Raw genomic sequence first — 27,492 nt, 5'->3', positions numbered from 1 at the left:
TTTGGTAGTTGTTTCCCCATTTTCTCATATTTCTAACTGTAGTGTGTTCTTTTTCTTGTCACACTTCATCTTTTATATAGGGTTTAGACATAATTTTCAGTAGAAAAGTACGTAATGGTGGTCTATCACTTAACCTCTTGATCTGTTGCAATGCACATGCAGAATATTTTTTTTTCATCAATGCAGTCAAGCTTGGCCAAAGGATGTACCAGATGGAGCTGAACATCTGCTTGTTGCCCTTTGGTCAGGTAGACTAATGAAACCTTGTGGGAGTTAATCATACTGTCTATTATCTCATATGGGAAATAAAGCAACCATTATTCTTTTAAACACAACAGCATACTTCTTTAGGTCTTAATATTCATACTATGGCCAGTTGCAGTTTGTTCTCTAAGGATTCACCTTCCCACTCCAACTAACATCTACTGAAATAATTAAAACTTGAAGTTGTTTACTTCCTTTGTTACGATCTGATTTGCTCAATGAGAATATTTGACTTTTTATAAATTGAGTATATAAATTGACTTTTTTATTTATATTTTTTTAATTATCGTTTTTACCCAAAGAAAAACCCAGAAGAACAGTTTGTTTTAGGATGTCTTTGACAATCCTTTTGGTAAAATACTTGGGAGAACAAAAATTTAATATCTGTGGAAATTAGCCCATAAGAGACTGACTCCCCTGCTTTATATCTACTGTAATCAGTACAAATTTCATGATCACAATAGCCAGTGGTGGAGCTGGAATTCAATAGACATCTATTGCTTTTCTTGAGAAACACGAGTTTGAAATAAAACTGCCTCAAAAGACAAAAGCATTTTTTTTTATATGGAGGCAGCATTTCATACACGTTTGGATGGATAAATCACCAAACAAATATAGATGTCCTCAGTGGTGTGGTTGATCCATTTAAATGCATCAATCTAGAGTACTTGAATGGTCATTTGGAAACAATTTTGTATGAAATAAAGGCCCAAAGCAATTGTTCTAAAAGCGTGGTATGATGAGTACACTCGTTAGTGGTATATGGGGAGTTACTGAAATATAAAAGTTCATTCAAAGGTTGATCCAAAATATTAGGGATACCAGATGGTTGCATTTCTAAAATATTTAGACCACTATTGGGAATGTATTTGTTTTTTTTATCAAACTCTTATGAACTAATGTTATACATTCCTTAATTTCACAATAGATAAGTAGGAAAACATGACAGAAGCCCTATTTTTTTTCTGCGCAACCATCTAAGAAAGAAAATGTGTAGACTACATCTCCTGTTGTGTGCCCTACACCCTTTTCAATAGCATACGTCTAGTGATGTGTGACAGAGGATTCTTTTATGTGGTGTGAAGAAGAGTCTTTTCTGTTAGATTGTCTTTTGTGTTCCAAGAAAGTGAAGAAACCTAGGCAAAACAACTTCAAAACAAAGCATGTTTTATATCAAATCCATTCTATGGTGGCATAGAGGTATATGCACCATTGTTTGATCTCATCTCATCATATGGATGCCTAACAAACTGTAGTTTCAACTGCCAGTTTTAATGAGAAACTGTAGAAAATGATAGAAATGTACCATCATGTCTTTCTGGTATTTGCTTGCATGTAACAGCACACACGGCACTTAACATCAAGGGTAAAGAAGCCTTATAAATTGCCATGGAAGAAGGTTTTTCTTTAATCTCCGCATGATCACAGCTCCAGGTCAATCCACTTACCACCAATGGCCTAGATAACTCCATAACTTTTATTTTTCATAACAGACTCTTTTGGACATAAGCTGTATAAGAATGCGGATTTGTGAAAATTTCAGCTGCATGTGTCTAAAATCCAAACCCAAGTGTGCAATTTGGCTTCATAGCATTAGTCGTCAATTCCCCATTATAGTACTACTGAGCACAATCTTTCAACAGTGGTTCTCATATTAAGCTGCAATTAAGGGTTCAGTATCTTGCCAAAGATATTTTGGCAGCAGACAATCAGTGCTAGAATTTGAAACACTGACTCTTCAGTTATCACTTTTGGCTACCAACACTTGATTGTGTTGACTAAAGTGACCCATATTTTGTTTTTCCATGAATGTTCATGCTAAAAAAGTGCTCAGTAAACTCTAAACCGTCACATTTAAACTAGATCAAGATAGATTTTGTATCATTCAAACAATGTTAGAAAGAGAAAATGGAAATAAACATCAATATAGATTAGAGTTTTGAACACAGCACATTTTTTAAAAACAAATTTACTGCCTACTATACTACCTCTCTAAAGGAAAAAAATCTACTTTACATACATATATGCTATTTTTGCAGGAAAAATGTTGATGCTTCTTGCTGTTTCAAAATTTTACATGTTTTATTTTAAAATCTTTGATTTGACTTCCTAAACATGTTTAACTTTGAGTTGTACAAGTACAATGATAGTACATTTAAGTTTTTGAAAAAATCTATCTATAAACTTTTGGAGTCAACATATCAGGTTTTATAATGAACTCATGCAAATGTAACTAAAATATTCCTAAAGTAGACATTAAACATTGTCAATTTTAAGATGGATATTTATCCTCTTATGTCTAGTAAAGTCAAACTATAGACAGGAGAGTTTCCCATCATTCATCTTCAGTTTATTTAGATGTTGTACTGATTGTCAAAGTCTAGCAGATTGGCCTCTTTCCAATGTCTATCAAAACCCAGTTCCTGTAATGAGTTTCAAAACCCATGTCATTACAGATAGGCTCCTGACACCATATAATTGTAATCTTTTACAAACAGTTCTTGTGGTGAAGTTCCCGAGAGAGGAAACACATCTGCACATTAAAGACTTGTGAAATAGCACTTGTACCGTATTATTCAGCTTCAATTCCTTTAGAATGGATTGGATTTTTAAATCATTTGGGCTTATCCCAACAAAGAGAAAAGCATGTGTAGTTGTGTCAGTCTTTTCTGGAATGTAAGCTTGAAGCACTTTAAAGGGCATTGTAGCACAAACTTTCCTATTTGTTTTCTCTACCATTTACTATTTGCAATTCATGAATTGAATTGACGAAAAATTTATTGCATGTGCGCATGGCTTTTATTCAATTTTCAATGTTATCCATGAATTCCTGCTTGAGTATGTCAAACATCATAAATGCGGGTGGCCCTGAAAAAGCTTTCTGCTGAAGATAAATCTGTTTTTCCTGGCAGTGAAACAAAGAGAGCCATCCTGACCTCACATGCATTTTCTTTTAGGACATTGACACTTCCGTCAGTGTTGTCAGTCAAGTAAAGATTTACGTGCAGTTTATCTTTTATGCTCCTTCTTTTAAATATAACTCTACACCCTCCCACTTAGCCGTCACTTGTGTTGTAAAATAAAGTAAAAAATTACGGACAGAACTCATTGAATGCGACAAATCAGCTTAAATCAAACGTGTAGAGCCACTTAGGGTTTTGTAAATGTACAGAATGATTGCTATGGCTATGACAAAGATTTGGCAAGCTATCGTGACAGATGATGCTGAAGTATTTTGAGACTCTTACCAATGTTCCACTTTTTCTTATCACATATAAGACACATTTTGGCCAATCAACAAGGGTTTTTTTTTGTGACGTAAATCTTCAAAGGAACATTATCCGCTTCATGAATGTTGTTACAAGGATGACATGGTGAATTGATATTATGTATGTACTGCTGCAACAAATGAGGTCATGAAATGAAGACATCGTTTTATGTCTTCTGGTGTTTGCACGAGAAAAATGGGTGAATATTGGTGGATGTTTATTGTGGTTGTGCTCAATCACGAGAAAATGATCGTCTTTGTGTCTCCCAGGATTCAAGTTATTTCCTTTGCTCCCATGTGAAGTGGAAAAGGGCTGTACGATAGGGAATGCAGACTTGGGCACAGTCAAATCACATCTTGTATGTTAGAAATAGGACAGTCATGGTGAAAGACAACAGCTCATCAAATGGAAGTATGCTTGCTTCCTCCGGAGATAAATTTGCAGTATGCAGAGGCGCCAAATTGAAACATGACCACACAATTCTGCTTTAAATTAGTGCCAATAATCCAATAGAATTATTTGTAGAAGTCTATTTTTGTATTGACTTCAAATATGATGCTCACAGTCATTTAAGCATGAAATCTCACCTTTACAATAAATCAAGAACATTGTTAGTTAGCAGGTTAATTATAACACACACAGTTATTGCATGATTTAATTGAAAATAAGATGTAAAGAAGTTTGAGCAATAGACACTCTGGATAATTATTTAGTGCATAATGTAACCTCCATTTGCATGTGTTCTTGGTATTATGTTTGTCCCACCACAACCAAATAAGCATACAATCACCGGTCAATATTATAAAACAAGCACCTCACTCAGTTTTTCATCATACAAGATTAGTCACAAGAAAAAGTGAGTCTCATTACGGCAATAAATGTTTTCAATACGAAGGAAATCCCAAAAAGTCTCTTACACCCTAGTACCACAGCTTTCTGCCGGGTAGCGTGCGAGATCTCTCTTTAGTAGCTCCCTCTCCCCAAGTGTCTCAGAGACCTGCTGCGAGGATATGAGCATCTCACATCAACAGAATCCCCATCTACCCGTCAAAAAAATAAAGAAAGATTCTTCATTCTGCAACCTCAAGCAAGAGTCTAAAACTACGATACGAGATAGTCTTGCTAGTATCGACAGTTTGGTTGGCAAATTCCATCTTTTGTACAACAGTGTCAAGGAGAAAAATATACACATGCTCCTATAAGCTAAAGCACAGCAAACTATTACATGCACACACACACTTTTTGTAAAAAGATGATAATAATAATAAATGCAAGGTTTTATGAATGTCTATAACGTGATATATTCTTGGCTCCTTTGTTTGTTGTCAAAGGTTTGGTTTTCTTGCAAATCTGAGGTGAAAGTTGGAGCTGTAAACCCCTCACCCAAATCCACTTGTTATCTAAATTACTATAATGTTCATCTTTTTCTTATTTTCCCAAGATATCATAAGTTCACTTTAAAAATTATTCTTGAAGGATAACAATTGAGGTCACCTAAGGAGTTGAGGGGTTAACATATTTGTATGTTGTTTAACATTGCCCTTAGTTCAATTTGACTGGCAAATATTTTAATGTATGTGTGGGATGTAGACTGTATTACATTCTTCTTTTGAATAGGTATTGTTTACACAGAATCAATAAAAATAACACTGCTTCACTGGTGTGTAAAAGACGTGTTATTGTGACTCTGCACACAGAACACACGTGCAGTTAAGGATGCCTTGGCAGTTTGTTATAGAACAACCACTCGGATATCTGAGAGAAGCGGAAAAAAAAAATCACAACGGAGTTGTGATCAAACACGCTGTACAGGCCTTTGAAAAAAGTGACTGCAATGGTAGAGAGGAGCGTAAAAACAAAGCTTTTTGTGTTTGTCTCACAGGTGAGCACCTGCGAGTCTGTCCTCAGGGATACACCTGCTGCACATCTGACATGGAAGACAAGCTCAACCAGCAGAGCAAACTGGAGTTTGAAAAGTTGGTGGAGGAAAGCAGCCACAACATGAGGGTGACATTTGTTTCTAGTCATAAAAAGTTTGATGGTAAGTCGGAGGACTTTAATTCATCTCTTTCGTGCCATGGATGAGTTCCACGTGAACATCTGAATACTGAATTACTCTCCCAGACTAAAAGTATTCATGCGATTCCTGTCAAATAGAAAGTACTATTCATGCGATTCCTGTCAGACTTGTATATGCAGACTCCTGATGGAATGATTAATAATTACTACTATGACTGGTATTAATAAATTATTGGAAGACTTGGCATTAAGGCTTCTTGCTCTTTTATCAATGTTTTTAATTCCTCTTTGATACTTAGTAGGATGTACTTTTTAAACTTCTGTTGAAATTTAAATTTTCATTCGAATCCCCACTACAACCTGCTTTGCTTGCTGTGTTTCTATGAAATAATGGGAGATTCATCATTATAGGATTTATTTACTAACGGCTACTAGTTACATTTATAACAACCACAATACTACCACAATCTAATCTGTCGGATACCAAAACACAGACACTTGAACAGGGCTGTTTAAACTGATGAAGAACATAAGCACAAACCACACACCAGTTATCAAATTGTCATAAAGTATTTGATGTTATAAAAGTTATAAAATAGTTATATTAGTTTTTGTAATTTAATTAAGCTTTCAATTTTAATTGTAATGGACACTGGTACTACAAAGAATTATACAGAAACCAAACACGTTTTTTTTTAGTACAACAAAACCCCATTTTTACAATAGAATACAAATTTTGTTACTTCTTACTTTTGTTCTTCTTGTTTATTTTAGGCCATACAGCTCTTAGGCTATGATTCTTATGTGTGATTTAGACGATTAAATCTTCTTTTCCATGAAAGGTCAGGTCTGTCAAGAGTGAATGCTATTGAAAAGTTGAAGCCAGTTGTTGCAGGAGCTGACTGAGAAATGTTAATAGAAAGATTGCAAATTTCTGGATTCTGTAATCCTATGTTTAAACACAACACAAGACATTGTTTGACACAAGGGTTGGAAATTAAGGGGTGCGGCTGCACCCAGTTCCCTCTAAGGCTCCGGTTTTAATGTGTAAGGATGGTTTGTTTGTGTGAGAGGAATGTCTAACACAAATCCAAGCTTATTTTCAGAGCATTCATTTGGTATTTCATCGCAAAAATATCGGATTCATCACTCCTCATCTCAATTTATTTTCTTATTTTTCAATTCAATTTCTAAGTGAGAACTAGCGTTTCTGCCCACAATTGAGTAGATTTATTTCATCAAGGTGTGTTTGTTTTTGTTGGTACATTAGGTTCTGACAAGGTTTGATGTGGCCAATGCTGTCCTGTCATCTGGCCCGATTAGTATGTGAGTCATTGATGAAAGCCTGGGTTGAGCTGTAGCTTTGGTTGACCAAGTTCTTTGATCGTGCCCCAGTAGAGCTGCTCTGCTGAATGTTGAGATATGCTGTGTCCCTCATTCACTCCAACAATCCCTTATTCATACTCCATTTTAACTAAAGCAGACTCAACCACAATACCCAGTGCACTCTTATCTGTGGTTTTCAAACCCAAACATAGTGAAAGGGCTGTTTATGCTTGTGAAGAATCAGGGCAAAAACCAAACTGACACTAGTAAATTGTTATGTTGTATGTTTTCATCTATGTGCATTTAAATATATATTTTGTTATCATTACAATTTAAACCATAACAAAATTAAAGGTGGAAAGTTAAGCAAAGTGCTGTGTTGGTGAATGAGTGGTAAGTGGTTGTTTCTGAATTTGTCCTGGCTCATTTGACATTCAGAACAAGGTCTATTTTTGTTATATTGGAAGACCCGCTGTCTCGAATATATTACTGTAAACGTGGTGGTAACCTTAGTTAATAATATCTTAATTGGGTGATTGGTAATGACGTGTCAGCCGTTGTAAACACAGAATCAAAACAATATTAATGATTGCTGAATACTTTTAAAATTGGAAAGTGAGAAGTATTTTACCCCCAATCAACATGATTTTTTTTTATGTCTGTCGAAGTATTAAGGCTATTTATTAAATAATGAAGTGGAAATATTACTACATAGTGCTCCTCTAGTATAACATTGTAAATCAAGTGTCCTTGCTTCCTGCCATTCACCAAAAAGGTTAGCAACTGAAGAGATTGAAGTAAGAGCAAAATTGGCTCACATTGGTTATTTATTCACATCTCACCATCACATGCATTCAGATGCTTCACATACTCGGAAACCAAGTTATTCTGGGCAAATGTGTATTTTGAAAAATGATCTCTTTATTGACAGGACATAAGTAATAATTATCGTTTCGATTGCCATAACAGGCACAGAGATATGGGTGGGAAATGAATTAGCTGTGCCCCAACAGCCAACCGTGGCAAATCTCTGGGAAAAATCAATATCTGCTATATTTACTGTAATTGCTACATTTTACACAATGCAAATGTATGTGTTCCGTTTGACTTGGTTGCTTTTAGTTTGCACGTGTAATGATTTTTTTGTGTTTATTTTAATTCTCATTATACTTACTTATAATGACAATAAAAGCATTCAATTCAATTCAATCAATGCATTAGACATTCTAAAATCACTTGCATGTGACCTTAATGTAACTTTTAACCCCCGCAACCATTACGAGGATGCGCGATGCTCAAGATTAAATGAAAAATGTAACCAGGTATATAGCAAGTTGTGCTTGATACTCCAAAAAATAAAAACAGTTCTGCACAATACTCTTACTGAGAAGAATGGGAAGCAAGTCATTGCCCTCTGCAGCTTTGCACCACAACTGAGTCATTCGTAAAATAATTTATGAAATTACAATCTCAGAAACACTTTGCGCTTAAAATTTATTATTCATACTTTATTTTCATTGAAGTACTTAACCAAGTCAAATCTTAAGAATGCTAACAATTCATAGCTGACATTAAAAGGCTTAGAGGAGTCTCAAAGGTCCTCATTATGCTACGTTCTTAGTTTAACTGTGAAGATATGAGCTCAAATTTAAATTACCCATGTTGTCATAATAGATGAAGCAAATGGTCTGTTTACTTTACACTTGGATAGATCATTTGGAATTGTATATTTTATGCTTAATACAACAACCATTTGGATTATTTTACATATTTAACCAACATTTACGTACTCATTGTTCAAGTTTCTGGACTAATTTGCATTAAAAATAATCCTCTGTTTGAAATTGTAGTGGTTAATATAAATAATTCATGAAATGAATACATTGATAAAAGATGTAAGGCAAACCATACTGCAGCTGAATATTTAATATCATTGGCACAATGTGCTGTACTCGTTGTTGTGTGTGTTGCAAAATTTTAGTTTAAGTATTGTATAAGTTTTATGATAAAATGTGGTACTTTTTTCAGAGCAATTCAACCATTAAAATGATAATGTCATGAAATCTAACAAAAAGATGACACTGATATTTTCACTTATGGAAAAGTTACCACAGAATATTCCATATGGTCCCATGTGAAATGAATGTCTCCTTGAGGGATTGGAGTTGAATTATGTAATCCTAGAGGTTCTAGGCTATAATGTCATCCTGTTTCTTTGAAGGGATTCTACTGAGACATTGAGAGTTTTAAATACCATCATCAAAGTAATACAAATCAGACCTATCATTCATTTTATTTCTTCTAGTTAATGCAATAATGAATTGATTCCTCGTAGGCAATAAGCCCTATTGTCGTCACAGTGAATTCAATCAACCAATGTAAATAGTGCTGGTATGTAAGAACTACCATATGCAAGATACTCTTACCACTGAAAATCATAGAGGCACGCACAGACACATTTAAAAGAGTGAAGAACACTAGTGTCCCAACTTACTAACATCTGATTTGCAAACATCCAGAGATATGAACATCAGCTGACTGGTCTACATTTTCATGTACCGTATTTTCCCGACTATAAAGTGCACTTAAAAGCCCAAAATGGATGAATCCTTGAATCAGTGTGTGCATACAAGTCGCCTTCATTCATTCATTCATTCATTCATCTTCCATTCTGCCCATCCTCGAAAGGGATGCGGGGGTTGCTGGAGCCTTAACCAACTGTCTTTGGGCGAAAGGCAGACTTCACCCTAGACTGGTCACCAGTCAGTCCTAAGGCACACAGAGAGACAGACAACTACTCACACTGCCACCACTTAAGTTAGGCTGAAAAACTACTACTCCATTGGGTGGCTGCATACAAGGTTTATATACTTTATATCACAATTTGTGGTTTTAAGGACTTTATCGAGTCTAGCTGTCTCCATGAAAATGATGAGAATGATCACAAAATACATACTAAAGACTTAGTGTCAGCGTGTGTGAACAACAGTTAATACAGGCTGTGTAAGAAAATGCTCCAACACGAACACTGTCTATGTAAGCCTCTATGAATTTCCATATGACGCATTGCATTTAACAGAGATCAAGTAGAGTGAACTAGAAGAGTATTATGTTGTCTGATCTAAATATTTTACTGAAAACTGCTTTTAACCAAGTGAAAAATGAAGTGCTTCCACTAAAGAGTTGTTCGCAATGTTTTTGGAACAGAACAGTAGTATTCAAAAGGATGAATGGAAATGGAGCAAAAGCTAAATGCTTCCTCGTCTGACTTGTCACATGTTAGTGGTTCTTCTCTCGGTTCAAACATGTATAGTGGAATCTACCCAGAAACATGTTCTTCAAGACATATATTCTCTTCCCACTTTCAATTTCGGATCCGCACAACAACGTCAACGAGTCCTGAGTGCGGTTTTCACTGACTCATATTCCTACTTCTTCCCTTTTGATGTCATTATTGGTGTCAACTATGAAGAGGCAAACTGCAACAAAAACTATTTTTTTATTAGAACATTTCAATAGGTATGGATCTAAGTTACTCTATCATTCAATTTTGACAAGATTCAATCATTGAATTTGTGTGAAAATATTGTCGCAGTTAAACTTAAAAATCTGGTCAAGTCATGTTTATTTTTACAACTCTGACCAAAAGTCTAAACAAAAAGGACACTGGAGAAGGTCAGGACACTCTATCCATCTAACAGCGAAAGAATGTCATCACACTGGAGAGGACATTGAATTAGGTACGATGTTGCAGGGCACTAAGTACAGGGCAACCATTGATTTAAGGCCGTAAACTCAGTAATGAAGATGAAACCTCTGTGACAGCCCTATGTCCATTTCTAATGAAATATAAAACCTTGAGCAAACACTGTTCCTGGAAATGTTCATGAATAAATAACTTCTGTTTTGGTGTCAATGTGTTATACTAAGTGAATGTCAGAGAAGACAGAAATTCTCCAAGGAAAGGGAAAATATGGGTCTGTCAAGCAGTGAGATAGCTGAAAGTTGGTGGCAGTGTCCATCAAATTGCTTAGGCCATGGCCTTATGTCACTTCGGTACTTCAGGATGGATGATTATGCATGTCCACAACAGCACTAACTTGGTCCCACTGGTGAGCTTCAATGGAAAGTTGTAAAAAGAATGAATACCACTTCTAGAGCAACAATGAGGACAAAAACAAGGAGGAAATTTGGTTATTTTTAATTTTTCCTGTTGAATTTAATTCACACGTCAGATATTTAAAAAGTAGAAAAAAACACCTCAAAAGGATCCTCAATTTGCTTGGGGTCTTTATTTCCTTGGAGACAGATTAAATATGTTTCCTTCTGCTCTCAAATGTCATATCTTCTTTCCATTTCCATGCCCTTGTGATTTCTAAGAATCAATGTATAGAGATCTGAGACTAAAGAAGAGATAGTACGTAGTTCTTTGTGCACAAACAAAGCAAAATCTCATACATACAAATAGTTGCTAAAAAATCAGAAGGATAAAACTTCCGGTAAACAAAGGCTGATGATAATTACAGGCTTTGGAGATTGGTGGAGTACAATTTATTGATACATTTTTTGTACCTTACCATATTATGTATGGGGTGGCCCGGTGGTGAGTGGTTAGCGTGTCGGACTGGGGGTCCTGGGTTCAAATACAAGATGGAATCTGGATTTGAACCCTGGACCCCAGAGCTGTGAGGCTATCTATACATATATAATCTGTTCCCATTCACACAGATTGCAGTAGTGTCCTGTACCTTATTTAGTTTGACAATGTTTAAGTGTCTATACGAACATGCCAACTAAAATATACAAGTTAATATTATTCACTGTTACAGTAAATTAATATATATTTTGGATTCGAGGCAGATGCTTGCTTAAAAAAAACCTTTCATCTTGCGGGCACAATGCATTTGCTCTGCCGGAGTTTTCTCCCTGCTGATATTCTTTTTTCATCTATCTCTCAGCAAGTGAAGAATTGCACAGGTTATAATGTAATTCAACTACTATATTGGAGGCATCAAACATTGTTTATCAGAAAAATCTGCTCATGACATGTTAATTTGATTTTGATAGTCTATTTTTATTATGGTAAACTAATTCACAAAAAAAGGTAAACAGGCAAAAGAAATGTCATGAAATTCCCTGCTTAAACATGTTAAGCCTTTAGGGTCTTTTCATCTGTTTCTACTTCAATGTAAGGGAAAATGTCAGGTGATCTTCTAAAAGGTTGATCAAGATATGTCTTGAAATGCATCCTGGACTATTAAGATAAGATATCAGGGAATATAAATGTCATCAATAAAACTGTAAAAATACATGCATCAAAATAGAAATTGCTATACCTTGAACCTGTTGAAGACAAATAGTATGCTTCTTATTAGTTTTTAGGTTCCAAAATAAGGTGATGAACTCTGTCTCAGGCATAAAAAAGTGTCATTTAGACAGCTTATGTTTACTGCCAATGACATTATCTAGAAAAGTACAACTTACGTTATAAACACCATAAAATAAATCATCAAGTACTTTACATAAAGCAAATGTTTTCAGGGGATATTTCTGCTTTATGCATTTCCTATCATCAAATGGCTTATTTTATTTTCCGTTTTGCTATTTCATGTTTTGCAAGTAGATCCATCGTGCCATTGAATCAAATTAGCAGATAAATCTAAATTCTCATGTGAATTAAAACAATCAAAGTCTTTTTGGCTCAAAACTCCGACTAGAAAAATGAGTGTCAGTGAAAGATATGACAGTTTTTCATCATTCATTAACTCTGAAACACCTTCCAAAGCGAATCCCAGTGCAAAAAGGTAATTAATTTCCTCAAGGACAATTATTTTTGTGCTTTGAGATGTGATGATAGGAAGTCCTAGAAGAGAGTACTATTCTGATGGGGAAGCTAGCCAATGTACATCAATGTCTTTCATCTAATCATCAAATACTTGTGAAAAATATGCAGTATTAACAAGTGAATTTGTTTATAATAGAAATGAGTCCAATAGCTTTTCTTTTTCAAATACTTAAAGACATCCTTGTACATTATTTCAAATGTTCCTGCTTTAAAATAGGTCAGTATGCCCTTACATAAAAGGTGATCTTCTGCCTGAATTCAATTATTTCCATTATTTCATGCATAAAATAGATTGAATGATTTGGCGACCCAGTTGAAATTCATCATCTAAGCAGTTCGTCAAGTGACTTCACTCGCATTTCCATGTCAACTCCTTGCGCAAACGAGCAGGTTTGGAAATATTTGACAATATGATGTCAGATTCTCACCCTAATTTGCATTAACCTGACCAACAAATGAGTGAGTGAAAATACCAGGCTAGTGGCTAGCGAGTTCAGATAAGGCTATAATTCGTTGTGAGGGATATTCCTAAACATTTCCCGAACCCTAACCCTTTTTAAACTGTCCCTGGTGGTATTTCATCAACTTTTGGAAAAATGTGCACATTTCCTGGTTCTTTGACAGCGACATGCCATATGAACACAGTATTTAAAATGGATAGAATTGTTGTGGTTTATTATAATGCTTAAGAATCTGTGTAAATGTGGAATACATAGTGAAGCTTGCAATCATTTAAATATATATATATATATATATATATATATATATATATATATATATATATATATATATATATATATATATATATATATATATATATATATATATATATATATATATATATATATATATATATATATATATATATATATATATATATATATATATATATATATATATATATATATATATATATATATATATATATATATATATATATATATATATATATATATATATATATATATATATATATATATATATATATATATATATATATATATATATATATATATATATATATATATATATATATAGTTGATTAAATTCTGGATTTCTGTCACTCGTTCATCAGTGTTTTTTAGATATGTTTGTGACAGTAAAATGAGGCAAATGATCTTGCAACAAACTTAGAAATTGGCACCCATATCCACTCATCCTTTATTTACAGAGCCAGATGGTAGGTTTGGACGATACTGAACGACTTCTAATATAACAGATGCTGAATTGTAATATGCCTGTTTTTGGCTGGCTTGCTGTGCACCATTAATGTCTAAAAGCCCATTATCCAAGGCAAATATGTGCCCCTCTTCACTGCTGCTATCAGAGAGAATTAAGTTATTTCTTTGGTGAAGCAAGAAGAGGCTTTCGTTCAATTATTTCCGTCACTTTTAGCATAAAAGTGTATTACAGTGATCTTTTTTTTACCACAGCTATTATTGGAGATTATCTCTGCTGTCAGAAAATATTTTGTAAAAAAAGCAGAGGCTGTAAAACCTTTTGTTTTAAAGATGTTCCAAATGAGCCGTCAGTCCAAGATTGATGGGCCATGTGAGTGGCCTGCGATTCCCATCGAATCTATAAAGGCATCTTTTAATTATGAGAACCTCATATTGGTGTTGTTGGTTCTTTTGCTATTGGCGGCCGATATGCCGCGAATACAATAAAATATCACTAACACTTCACACAACACAATCCCAAGGAAATGTATTGTCATAACAACACCTGTCATCTATACTATTTAAATGTTATTCTTCTCCTACCCTCAAAGTGAGTAATTTTATTTCACATTGTTAAAGTTCTGTATTATGATCAAATTTGTAGGGGTTCTTTATGCCATTTCATTAAATCACACAAAGTTTACAAACACACGATAACAAAAAGATCAACATTTCGGACTCATTATAAATATTTTGACTTTGAATTACAGTATCCATGTAGTCTGTACTCTCTATAATTATGATAATTTTGATTCAGAAAGTTGATTAGCTCTGATGTTATTCAAGTTAGGGTATACAAAAATCCATCAGTAAAGGGACACCCAGTTGTTTATTTCAAAACTGTTAGTAACTGTGCAAGGTCAATAACTCAGAGTCCTGTAATTATGTGGCCAAATATTCTGCCCAATTGATGAGATGGCCAGCTGTAGCGGAAGTATGATACCCCCGCTGCAGTATTTATGAGCAAACTGGCCTTGAAATCACATCAAGCTATACAGTTGCCAAATGAGGGTGATCATTATTGAAAACTACATCGATGACATGGTGCACAGTGCAAAAATTCAAATGTTTGTCAATCGCATACAGCGGTTTTACTTATGTAATCTCTGAGTAAGCCCGCGAACCTTTCTCAAAATTTTATTTTTACCTACTGCCTCATTCATTCATTTTCTGAACCGCATATCCCAACAAGAGGGACAGGTAGACCTGGAGCTCATCCCAGCCAACTACGGGCAAGGCGGGGGACACACTGAATTGGTCCCCAGCCAATCGCAGGGCACAAGGAGACCGACATCCATTCACCCTCACACTCATACCTTAGCATGTCATGTTGAAAACAGAGGCAAAGGTGGTAGTGAGCTGTATTGGTTATATGTTGTAAGTTTTTTGATAGAATTGTATGTTTTTTTGTTTTGGAAAGTCACATGAAAAATATCCACACAAGTATTAGAGAATGCCTTAAAGAGTTAAAATTGTTTGGGTCCTGATGGATGATTCGTGTTCATAAATGTTACCCATCTGGTAGGCTTTTAAAAGACTACAGAGCCAGCTTTACATATTCAGTACACATGAGACTTCTTGTCCTTGATTTATGTCCAATTGAAAAAAAAGCCCCATAGGCTTTCAATATTTAAACAAAGGTAGGTGTAATGGTAGGTCACTGTGCTGGAAGGAATAAACGAGTGGCAAGGGACTTTTTTTTAAGGTGGATATATAGTTCAAAAAAGGGAACAAAATTTTGGCTGAACAACTTTCTAAAAGAATGATGTGCTGTAAATCCCATTAAATGGATTCATCAGCTATTTTGCTGTATGTGATGTTAATTCCAAAAAGGAGGAAGTGTGAAGCAAACACTAATAATTTTTGTCTTTCTGCTTGTCCGTATGAATTTTAGGTTATAATTACCATAGCAGTTTTGGATTAAAAATAAAATTTGATTTTGTCAGAAGAAGTTCTGCCGTACTGTAAAATCACTTGTAATTTGTGGACTCTAAGGCGCATTTATAAATAGGCCGCATGCACCAAAGTTTACAGGACAACTACATTTGTTCATGTACTGGAAAGCCGCACTGAATTGTAAGATATAGGTGTCTGTAATGTATTATACGCAGTGTTGAGGGTTCCAAGAAATATTTGGCCACTTAGCCCAAAATGTTCGCTTAAAATTATGAAGCATGGTACACTCTACCTAGATGCATGATAGTACATAACTTTTGGATGACCAAGTCCCAGCATTGGCGTATCCTGAAGAACACTCAACTGTCTGCCACCCAATGCATTGTGAAGGAGAACAGTTCAATGATGAATGACATAGTACTATAAAATTGCATAACATTCCCAAACAATTTCAGAGTAAATAGAAACTATATTTCATGAACAATGTATGTCAATACACGTACACCAAATTTTAAGTAATTTTATAATTTATTTATATCCTGGCCTTCTCTTAGTCAGCCTTGAACTGACTTTCCCTGGCCACCGCATCTGCTTGTCGGTGGCTACCAGCACGGGTGTTATAATTAGCAGTGAAATAGTTAGCAGTTCGCATTTCACCACTACTGCGCATGCAATGTGACGTGTGCATATGACAGGCCGATGATGATTCAGAAAAGCAGAAAAAGCAGCCGTTGAGAGAAGAACGCTTTAGAGAGATAAATCATCATTTTACTATGCAGTCCAATTCTATCCCTGCAATGTAGAGCTGTAATATTTATTCAGAAGATTAATGCCTTACACTACTGAAAATGGTAATATTCTTACAGTAAATATACAGTGTTTATTACAGTTATACCCAACACTGAGTGTGGTATGTTTACACTAAAGTACATGAATTATAAGTCTGTAAAAAATCTACTGTATAGGCATCAATGGGCTATAAACTGCACGGTTCAAAATGGGGACAAAAAAATGTGCAGTTTATTGTCTGAAAATGACTATACTACACTAAATGAAAAGACGGGTTGAAATACGAGAACAATTGCTGTGCCTAGATGGGATTTTTCTCAGTTCTATTATTGTTCCAAGAGCCTCAGTGCTCACGAGGAAGCAAATGTTTTATCAGCAAGCTTGACACAGGCAATGTTGATTCATGTGTCACATGCTTGTTTACAAAGAAGGTAGGAGGACTATCTGACACGAAGACATTAATTATAAGCTCACAATTGTGCTATGAGGAATATGAGGTCCTGTTTACTAGGATTCAGAATACTCCCCAATTGAATTCTCTCAGGATGTTAAGCGTTGGTGTGTCAGAGCTAAAGCCTCGCCCTACACAGGCGATGCAAGTGCTCTGCATATAAAGCTGTTTTTTTTCCTCAATGTAGTTCTACCAGTCAAGGCAAACATTAATATTTGGGGTATCATTAAATAAGTATGTGCATCAAATCAGAGTTGGATACTTTTACTGCCTGCTCGACTCATGTATTACAATTGCACACTAATTGCACAGTAGTTTGTAATTTCCAAGAATAGAGCTAGACTTTGCACATGGATAATGTGGAAAACTTTACATTTTGCGATTTTTTTAAGGCGTACTAGGTTGGGGCCAGTGAGACGAGGACTTCAACGACATAATAATTACTGTCACAGTGAGGGAGGTGGATTGTTCTGAAGATTACTCGTTGGCAATGTTAACAGTTCAATTCAACAATATGTATCTTATTGATTGACTACCATCTGTCTTTGTTTCATCCTTTGAAAAGAAGTGAAAGAATAATTTTCATTTTGCGTATTACAGGAAGGTGGCGTGTCGTTGTACGGACGCTTTGTTAGACTCGCTACTTAATACTTCTTTGTAGTAGTTGCAATAAATCAACGAAATATTTTTCCCTACTAGCGGTTCACACCATCTGTATCACTGCAAACGCACAGTGATCTCCACTTGGGGAAACGAGCGAGAGGTTGATTAGTTTACCAGTGCTCCGAGCCAAAGGAGGAGCGTTTTGTCAAGTTTTACAGATGTTTTTATTTCATTTGAATGTTTCCTGTTTAAATAGCTTGCTCTTGTCTGTTAATAACTGACCGACCTTAAGACGCCTGCTCCAAAAAAACTCATAAGAATGCACCAGTATATTGTACTTTTATGTGCTTTCACTGCCATAATGGCAGAACACAAAGAAAATGTGACTTCTGAATGCATTTTATTCAATATGTTCAAAAATGCATCCCATATCATGCACACAGTTGTGTAATTTAATTTCTTCATTTTTCTTCTTTCTCTTTCATATGAATCCCTACAGAGTTTTTCTTGGAGCTGCTGGAAAATTCTGAGAGGTCTCTAAACAGCATGTTTTCAAGAACATTTGGCAAGTTGTACATGAAAAACTCAGAGGTGTTCCAGGATCTGTTCACTGAGCTCAAGCGCTACTACACAGGGGGCAATGTCAACCTGGAGGAAATGCTCAATGATTTCTGGTCTAGACTGCTGGAGCGGATGTTCCAGATGTTGAACTCCCAGTACCACTTCACAGAGGATTACCTGGAGTGCATCAGTAAATACTCAGATCAGCTTAAACCCTTTGGTGATGTACCCAGGAAACTGAAGGCTCAAGTCACCAGGGCCTTGGTTGCTGCACGGACTTTTGTCCAGGGCCTGATGGTTGGCCGGGAGGTTGCCAATCGGGTTGCCAAGGTGAGTCAAAATGTTAACATTTGTGTGATTTAAGCCCAAAAACACCAATGAGTATTATTATTTACCAGTTTTGTTAGTGTTGTATAACCTACTGTTTCCATGTCTCTATAGAATATATATTCATTCATACATTTATTGTATGAACATCTTATCCTCACAAGGATCGTAGAAGTATTGAATAAGAACAGGCAACTTACCAGTCAATCGCAAGGCAAATATATGTAAACAACCATTCATGCACATACACTTAGGCGCAATTTAAGTTTTCCAATAAGCCTATCTATGTTTTTGGGATGCAAGAGGAAGCTGTACTACTCGGAGAAAACCCACGGAAGAATGGGGAGAAAATACAAACTCCACAATGGAACTACCAAGGAAAATGGCTAAAGAACAACCTCAGAGAAAATATATGGATATAGTGAGGGAGAAGATGAAAGTGGCTGGTCTAGGGGAGGATGATGCAAATGACAGGGTGAAATGGAAACAATTCCTTCAATGTGACGACCCCTCACAGGACAAGCTAAGAGTGTAGTGATAAATATATATAAACAACTGGCAACAGAATGGAATGGCACACCATTTTTTCTTTTCTTTTTATGAAATTATTAATTAGCTTTCAGCTTTTCAAAAAAAAAAAAACATTGCAATTTCTTTTCAAACACAAGATGGCCAATAGGAAGTGGTGAATTGTGCAAAGCGTCAGTTCTGGAGGTAAAAGGCACACATAGTCAGGATCAAATCCCACATTCCCTGCCCCATCATCAATAATGAAGTGCAGCCAGGAAACAGTGTGGCATCGCTGAAGGCTGTCAAGCTGGTGACCGCCTATAAACTGGAGGTGAAAAGTAGCTCGACATGACAAATCACCTTGACCTGAGAATTACCTCCACTTCTCACAGCTTTTTTTGTGTACAATACCTTTCATGAATACATCTCTACTTTAATTGTAGCAGGTCACAGATTCAGGGGCAGTTTCAAGTTGTTCACTTGCCCCACTTCTTAATTAAGGCAGGTTTCAATTACTTTTTGGATTTCTCTTGATTTTGTTTAGTACGTTTAGCCCTTTTTAAAAAATATATAATTGGATTGTTACATGCCAATTCAGATTAAAAAGGCTTACTTTATTATATATGTTGGCAGGCATTCTAACATATATTAACACATACCTTAATTTGCTCTTCACCAGTCTTCATAGCTCAAATTAGTCAACAATGGTTTGAGATGTAAAAAATCTACTACTATCAAACCACTCAACACAGCACTTCTTTCGATGAGTATACTTCACATTGTTATTATTATTATTATGCTTTACATTAATTAGAATTTATTAAACGCACCCAGAGGTCACAGACAAGATAGTTTAGTGAAAGCTCACCATACAAATTCTATACTACGAGTAAGATTTCGAATTTGATGATCCATCACTAAAAACCTGAAAAGGCTAAACATTACATGTTCTCTCTTGCAAAGTAAAAAAGTGAAGTTGAAGTGGCTCTGAGAAGTGCAAGTCCGTTATGTCAATTAGTCTGTGGCAGTCCACACAGGTACCTGATATATCCCTTACGGCCACACTACACTGAAAAGACCCAATCTCGAAAGCTAAGCACTGTAAAGTCTGGTTATTACTTGAATGGAAGAGTGCCAGGCCAGGGAATAATCCTAATATATCCTTCAGTGGACAACATTGAAAAAGTCAATTTATCAACCGGCCGATATATCAGTCGAGCTCTCATACTTATATACATGAATTTATTGTCACAATGTAAAGAAGGGGAAACATAATGGAACATTTCTTTCAACCATGGGACAATATGCAAACAGTGAGGAGCCATACATAATTTGAAAAGAAGCCAGAATAGAAGAGAAATCTGTCCATGAAATGGGATTCTCTTGAGTTCCAACTGAACACTGTCATGGACAGCACTCCTGGATTATGAGCCGAATCTCTCTGGATTACAGTTTATGATGACCATTAAGAGTTTTATCCATTGGGTACTTAAAACACAGTCCAGTCACATTAAGACCTGTTCAGAGAAGATTGTGCGGATTTGGACCTTTTGAAAGGTTTAGAGTTTGAGTATTTAGAGCACTTATCACTTATGCTCCATAAGCATGGGATCCAGCTTCTTTCTTGGTACACATTTAGACGTGATGATGGAAAGAACCAGGATATTTATCCAGAGTTATTTTATCCATGATATTTTAGACTGTAATTTTGATCTCATTATCTGGAACTTGGAGAAAACTTAACAGTAAACCGAAGGATGCTTTATAATCTGTATATGCAACTTGCATTTTGCATTACAGTCCTGCCATTTTATTTTCTTTGCTGCATAAAATCAAGATGTACAACTAACAAGTTCAAGGTGTATACCGCCTCCTGCCTATAGTTGTTTAAAATAGACTCCAGCACCCTGAGGAAGATAAGTGTTAGAATCGATGGATGTAAAATTATCAATCAAATATTGATCATATGCTGTTTGTTGTGGAAATTTATAAAAGGGTTTTTTAATGTATTTTTTAGAATTCAAACTATGATTCTAAAATAATTATAAAATTAGCCAATCTAGTGGTGATAGAAAGTAGATAACTATTGTTAAATGTCTGTATGCTCTGTCCGTCTTAATATTACACAGGGATTCGCTATAAGCATTCATTCCGTTACAGAGTAAACATTTTCAAATTATGATTCCAAAGTTGCAGTTTTCAAATTAATTCCCCAATCACAGATGCACCACACTCGTCTCTCACCCTTTAGCTCAGCGTCTGTCTAGTCCTTGCTGGCTATGACAGCTTGCTTGAGATGAGGCCTCGGCCTCAGTGCTGTAATGGCAGATGGCAGCTGGCTCAAAAAAGGTTTGGCACATCATTGGGAAATGTGCTTCAACAAAGATTCCTTTTTAATTAAAAGATTTTGATTTGTGATGAACTGTACAATGTTGGAAGAATGTCCAACAAAGTGTGTTTGAAAATACAAAGACATCTTACACTACAGAATCATGTCCTCAATTGTGTTTTACTTCAAAATGATAGACTCCGCCAACAGCCATATTAAACAGCGGAATATATATTTTTTATATCATATATCAGAGCAACCATGATTGGCTTGGATAGGCTCCAGTGCCCCCGAATCCCTCAGCTCTCCACCTCCCAACCCTTCTGAGAATAAGAGGTTATGGAAATCTAATGAATGAATATAATTTTTCTTTTATACACAACATTTTCTGACAATGAGACACCTTAGCTGTCTCTACCACTTCACCACCTTCTTGGTCGCCAATGTGACATTTCAAATAAAAAAAGATTTCCACCACATTTCTATTCTCTACCAACTGGATGTCAGTATTTGTCCTTCCATTTGCTTTCAAACAAATGAGATGAGTTTTCCTCTGACATTTAGGAGAGGATGCTGGCTTTCCCTCAGGGGGATAGCGAATGTTGCATTGATGCAAACGGACAACAATATAGTCTATTCATGTCATTTAACCACAAGAGATATTAAATGGCTCATGGCGAAGTGCCACTTGCAAGAGGCTGGCTTTTAACGTGTTTCCACTTGTCTCAGTAAATTAAATAAACAGTCCCAACTGCTGCCTTAGACATGTCACATAACATGGCTCATGTCAAGATAAATCAGGAATGCCAACCCACAGTGCACCCAAGACAGACAATTGAGCTGACTCATGCAGGTTGTAACAGGGACAGCTGTGCTCTTTCATTGACTCACACATCTGCCCACATTATTCTTATTCGGACAAGACAGATAAACATGCATTGATTCACAGGAGCCTCTCTAGAATCTTTTTAGTCTCCGATCTACATTGAGCATTATGAGTAGATGTAAGGGTTGAGGGCAGAGGGTATATTGAACCAAATTGGTGCAGTAAAAACCACTCAATGTTTGGAATATTATAAAACACAAAAGGAAATGAGTTTTTAGTCATTACAAAACTTTGTTTCAAGTGTTTTCGTTTTTCTGCAGACAAAGTAAAAAGAAAGCAAATGTCTCCAATTGTTTTTCCACAGTAATCGGATAAGGCTAGACCAATAAGCAACCCAGGTCATCTGCTCAGTCAGACAATTTTTATTTATGAAAATAAACAATCTTTATGAAATATAGTCAAGCCACAGTATGAATGATCTCTTCTTCAACATTAATCTGCATTCACGCAATCGCTGATGATTTTTTTGTTGTTGCAAATTTGATATTAATTCTACACTGTTCAGATTGTCTAACTTATTCACACACACAAATCACAATTTAGTGGTAAAGCACTCGCAGCAAATGTGGAACTGATGAATATTTCTGTCATGCCAAGTTGACAAGTGTATCTGTATGGTTAATGTGCTAGTTCAAGTTAAGAAATAGAGCTAGGCTTATACCTCTTAGATTTCTGTCTACAGACAAACAGACCTTTCTCGCACATCCATTCACCCTTACACTCATACTTAAGGTAATTTAGAGTGTTCAACCAGCCTACCATGCATCTTTTTGGGGATGTGGGAAGAAACCGTAGTATGTGGAGAAAACATGCACACTCCACACAGTGAGGACCCACCTGGGCTCAAACCCTCAACCCTAGAACTGTGAGGCAAAGACGCTAACCACTCTTCCTATACATTAACCTGGAATTTAGATTTGCTTATGTATAATGCAATTATGACATAATTGAAAATGTAAGCATATTACTCAGCTGTGTTGTATCATATAAGTTCTGTGTGTCTTTTCCTCCATTAAGCATCTTAATATTATTCCAGTTTGTTTTCTTGCTGAGCAGCAATCTGACAGCATGATTAAACATTTGCCCAACTTGTCTGTGCTGCAGGAAGCACTTATTTCATGTAGGATTTTAGGATTTACTGTGGCCTTCTGTGAGCAGAGACAAGCTATTTGTAAAGAATTATTCTAACATTAGTTCACAGTTGTTGTTTTTTTTCGGGACATCCAGTTGTGATTATTGAAAGTAACATTCACCCCGAGCTGTTTTGTTAGTCATGTTTGTCTTTGAGGCAGTCTGTGGCAATCTGTTTTTCACAATGGTAGATTACTCATAGTGCTGTTGATGCTAATGGCTGTGTAATTGTGTGGGGATATCCGGTCAGCAACACAGTCTCACTCCCGTGTCCAATCACTGTAAAAGCAATCCCTTCAATGACAAAAATTATGACAGAATGACCGAGACAAATTCTTGGCACCAGTTTTGCTGTCCCACCAGTGTCCTCCTTGATTGGCCTCGGTCGCTTGCAAAGATATTGTCATTTCTCACAAGTGTCACCAAGCAATTTCAGCTGCTCTCCTGGAGGGAGTTCACACCATATGTGCATGAAAACACACCCAGTTGGATCGGCGAAGTGATATTTTCTGAGAGCCTTTTCTGAACTGTCGGTCTTGAGTCTTCTCTTTGTTGGTAATATAGCATGAATTCTTATATGAGCTATGAAATGAGGTGAGCAGATCGCCCTCATGACTCTCGCCTTTATATGGTCATTTTTTTCAAGCAGACTGCCTCTAAATTCTATTCTCTAAAATGTTAATACGAACAAATTAATGGTAGCATATACTTTGGCAGATGAACAACTGACACTGCGCATTTAATTCGTAAAGTTGATGAGCAGGCCACTTTCTCTGCATGCTTCCACTCACATTGTATTATCCCACTCATACAATATCTTCGCACACCATGCAGCACTATCGTATACATCGGATGAGTAGATTAGAGTGCATTAATCTTACATTGGAGCCAGAGCATCGGGCTCCCCAGTCTTGTCCTCAGCCTGCTGTGAAATTCTCTATTCCATTCACTCAACTGTTAAGATGTGCTAACAAGATTATGAGATTACCCTTCATCCATGGCACAAAACAAACTACCAGGCACAGGCAAGGCAACAATATACAATTCTGGATAAGAAAGCTGTGCTTGCAGGCTTCTGATGTATGTAACATTTTGATGGTTCACAAAATCCATTTGCAGCTTAAACTTGTTTATGCTGGTAGAATGTTTCTGAGAGTACAGATCAAACGTCAAATAAAAGGGTGACTTGACATCAATTGCGTCAACCTTCAGCAGCCAAGTTTTTCAAAAACCCTTGTAATATTTCCACAAAGGTAATGCATGTCATGCTGATGATATAAAAATCATTCCACTTAGCATCTGCTTAGTTTTGACACAGGTGCAGCTCCTCGGCCAAGAAAAGTCACCCAGTATGGCTGCCTCTTTGGTGCATACTAGAAACCGACACCATAGTTAATGTGTGTATACCAGTGTTTTATTAAAAAAAACATTCTCTTTCATCTCATCTCATATCATGAACCGCATTATTCTCATTAGGTGTCTATGGGGCAGAGGCGGGGGAATTCCAACCCGGGAACCCAGAATGGGGAGGTCGATTCGCTATACACTCATTCACCAGGCCGCTACAACTATTATTTTTTTAACTTCATTAAATCCTCTCAACCCGTCTTCTAATTAAAATGGAAACTTATACTGCAAAGAACGTTTAACAAACCATTATATCAAATGTCTGTACTTGACTCTCCATACTGTCATAAATACTTGTTACTTTGTCTCCAACGAAACAGTATTTATTACGTCTGCTTTGGGATTTATTAGATGCACGGGCTTTAATGGCTGTCTTCAAAATGAGCAATGTCTGTGTCTAAGCCGAGTATGATATTTTACAACCTTGTTATCTCTGATGCAGAATGTCCCTCGTTTGCTAAAAATGTCACCCTCTTAACGTTATTCCTCGAGCAATATAAACAATTTACCAAAAACACAAAAGAATGACACACAGCAGGGGAAAATGGCAACAAGCAACCTAGCTGTAATGGCTTTCTTACAAGACATTGCATGATGTCAGTAGCAGATTGCAAATGTCAAAGATGTTGAGTTTGATCCTTGTTGCCAGCTGCCAAATAGTGGCAGTAAATGCACTAATAGACTATGTCCCACTGGTTGCATCCCTCCTGAGCTTCTCTCATCTGCTTGTTTTTGGCAAAGAAAAACATATTTATTTCATTTAATCCAAGTAAAACAGCAAGGATATCTGTAAAGATAAAAATTACTGTCTTAAATGTCACCACAACTATTATTAACCATTCTTGACTATTAGCTCCACCAACCACAAAAATAAAACACTGTTCATATATAAACCACACTGCATTACAACCTGTAGGTGCCCACATTGTATTGGATATTTATATGAAAAGACAGAGTATAGCTAGATAAACTGCAGTAGCCTTTAAGTGCTGACGTCAAAGTGCTGAAGGAACAGGGACGGTTTACACTGTAAACCGTCCCTGTTCCTTCAGCACTCTGTAAACTTTACAGAGTGAAAATGACCATAGTTACACTTGTATAGGCATGGCGAATTTCTATGTTCTCCCCATAGACCGTGTGGGCTTTCTCTGGGGCATTCTAGTTTTCTCCCACATCCCAAAAATATGCGTGGTAGAGTGAATTGTCCATACAACTACAGTTTAAATGGGAGTATTTGTGCTTGTTTTCTCACTGTGCCCTGTGATAGGCACGATCGAACTATTTCTTTTAACTTCTTTGTTCATCTAAGGACTGTTTATTTGTGTGTGTTTTTTTGTAATCTGGAAACAAATTTACTACTTGATTGTGAGTCATTATTGCAAAATACACACCTGTTAGTAATGTAGGAAAATAACAAGTATGAAATTGCAATTTTTCTGTCTTAACTGTCTCACATAATGATATGTGATGAGTGAAGTCCAGGCTTCAGAAAGTAGGACGTGCCTTCCATCTTAGGACTGCTGCTTTCTGATGTGTTACCACACTAAAACACACGAACAGCAGTCTCAGGGGAAGATGCTGGACACAATCTAAAGTCAAGCATGAAGACAGAGGCTGACAGGCCAATTATCAGATGCACTCCTCGTTCTGCACCCCCACCTCTGAGGGGAAACAGATGTGAGAATTCTGTCACTTTTACTCAAGCTATAGAAATAGCTGGTCCGGAGAACAAAAGACACCCCTTTCACAAAAGATTATAATAGACATAGTTGAAAACTTTGTTGTCATGCTATTTCATCTAGTGCACCTTTACATTTCAAACTCTGACCACGTGACATGTTTGGTGCTTAACAAATGAACAGTTTATGGAATTATTTCAAAAGACAAGACTTAATATACATACATGGTAACTCTCACTCTATCTTCTTTCTGTATTTGCTGGCTTTGTAGGTGAATGTTGCTCCTGCCTGTGTTAAAGCAATGACCAGGATGCTGTACTGCCCATACTGCCGAAACCTTCCTGGACTCAAGCCTTGCCAAAACTATTGTCAAAATGTTATGAGAGGCTGTCTCGCAAATCAGGCTGACCTCGATCTTGAATGGAACACTTTTACAGGTAAGAAAACCATTCAGTCTGTTCTCTTGCATGCACTGTTTTGTTCGCTCAAGTACTTTTCAATGCTTAGACTTAATAGCGTTTTTCTCGGAATAAATTCAGATGTGCTCCGTTTGGATCGTCTCTGAAAGCTTTACAGAGACAAAGCTAAAATTGTATTTGTTCCATCATTTTCTCCTTTTTGTCTGCATGCAACTGTGCCATAGTGTTTTTTCTATTGGAAGGACCCAGGCTGAGTGCTGAAAGATGGCTGTGGTCCCCTCTGTTAGAGATTTATAAAGGAGAGCAGATTCTATCCAAACATATTTTCATCACGTTTCCAGCAGTGAGTAATAAACCACTGCTGTTAGGCAGTAAGTAGCTGCCTGCAGAAAGCCTCACTGTTAAACGCATACCAAAGAGACACATTGAATGTTCCCTCCGGATTTCAATTTTTTTGTGGCGTAATGCCACATTCCTCTTGTATATCCACATCACACTTGCTGGTTTATTCTTAAATGAGGTGAATTATGGCACAAGACGTGTCTGAGGATTATGTCGTAC

The 27,492-nt window shown here is 36.4% G+C and overlaps 1 protein-coding gene across 1 annotated transcript in view; it reads left to right on the top strand.

The window, feature by feature from the left end:
- Nucleotides 1-27,492, top strand: part of gpc6a (glypican 6a) — a 57,866-nt gene that overhangs the window by 12,220 nt on the left and 18,154 nt on the right. The window contains exons 2-4 of the mRNA XM_077713055.1: nucleotides 5,416-5,574; nucleotides 18,182-18,573; nucleotides 26,784-26,949. Of these exons, the coding sequence (XP_077569181.1) occupies nucleotides 5,416-5,574; nucleotides 18,182-18,573; nucleotides 26,784-26,949 (717 nt within the window). The remainder of the gene's footprint in view (nucleotides 1-5,415; nucleotides 5,575-18,181; nucleotides 18,574-26,783; nucleotides 26,950-27,492) is intronic.

Source organism: Stigmatopora nigra, chromosome 3 (genome assembly GCF_051989575.1).
Source record: "Stigmatopora nigra isolate UIUO_SnigA chromosome 3, RoL_Snig_1.1, whole genome shotgun sequence".
Lineage (NCBI taxonomy): Eukaryota > Metazoa > Chordata > Actinopteri > Syngnathiformes > Syngnathidae > Stigmatopora > Stigmatopora nigra.
This window is presented reverse-complemented; position numbering and strand designations above follow the sequence as displayed.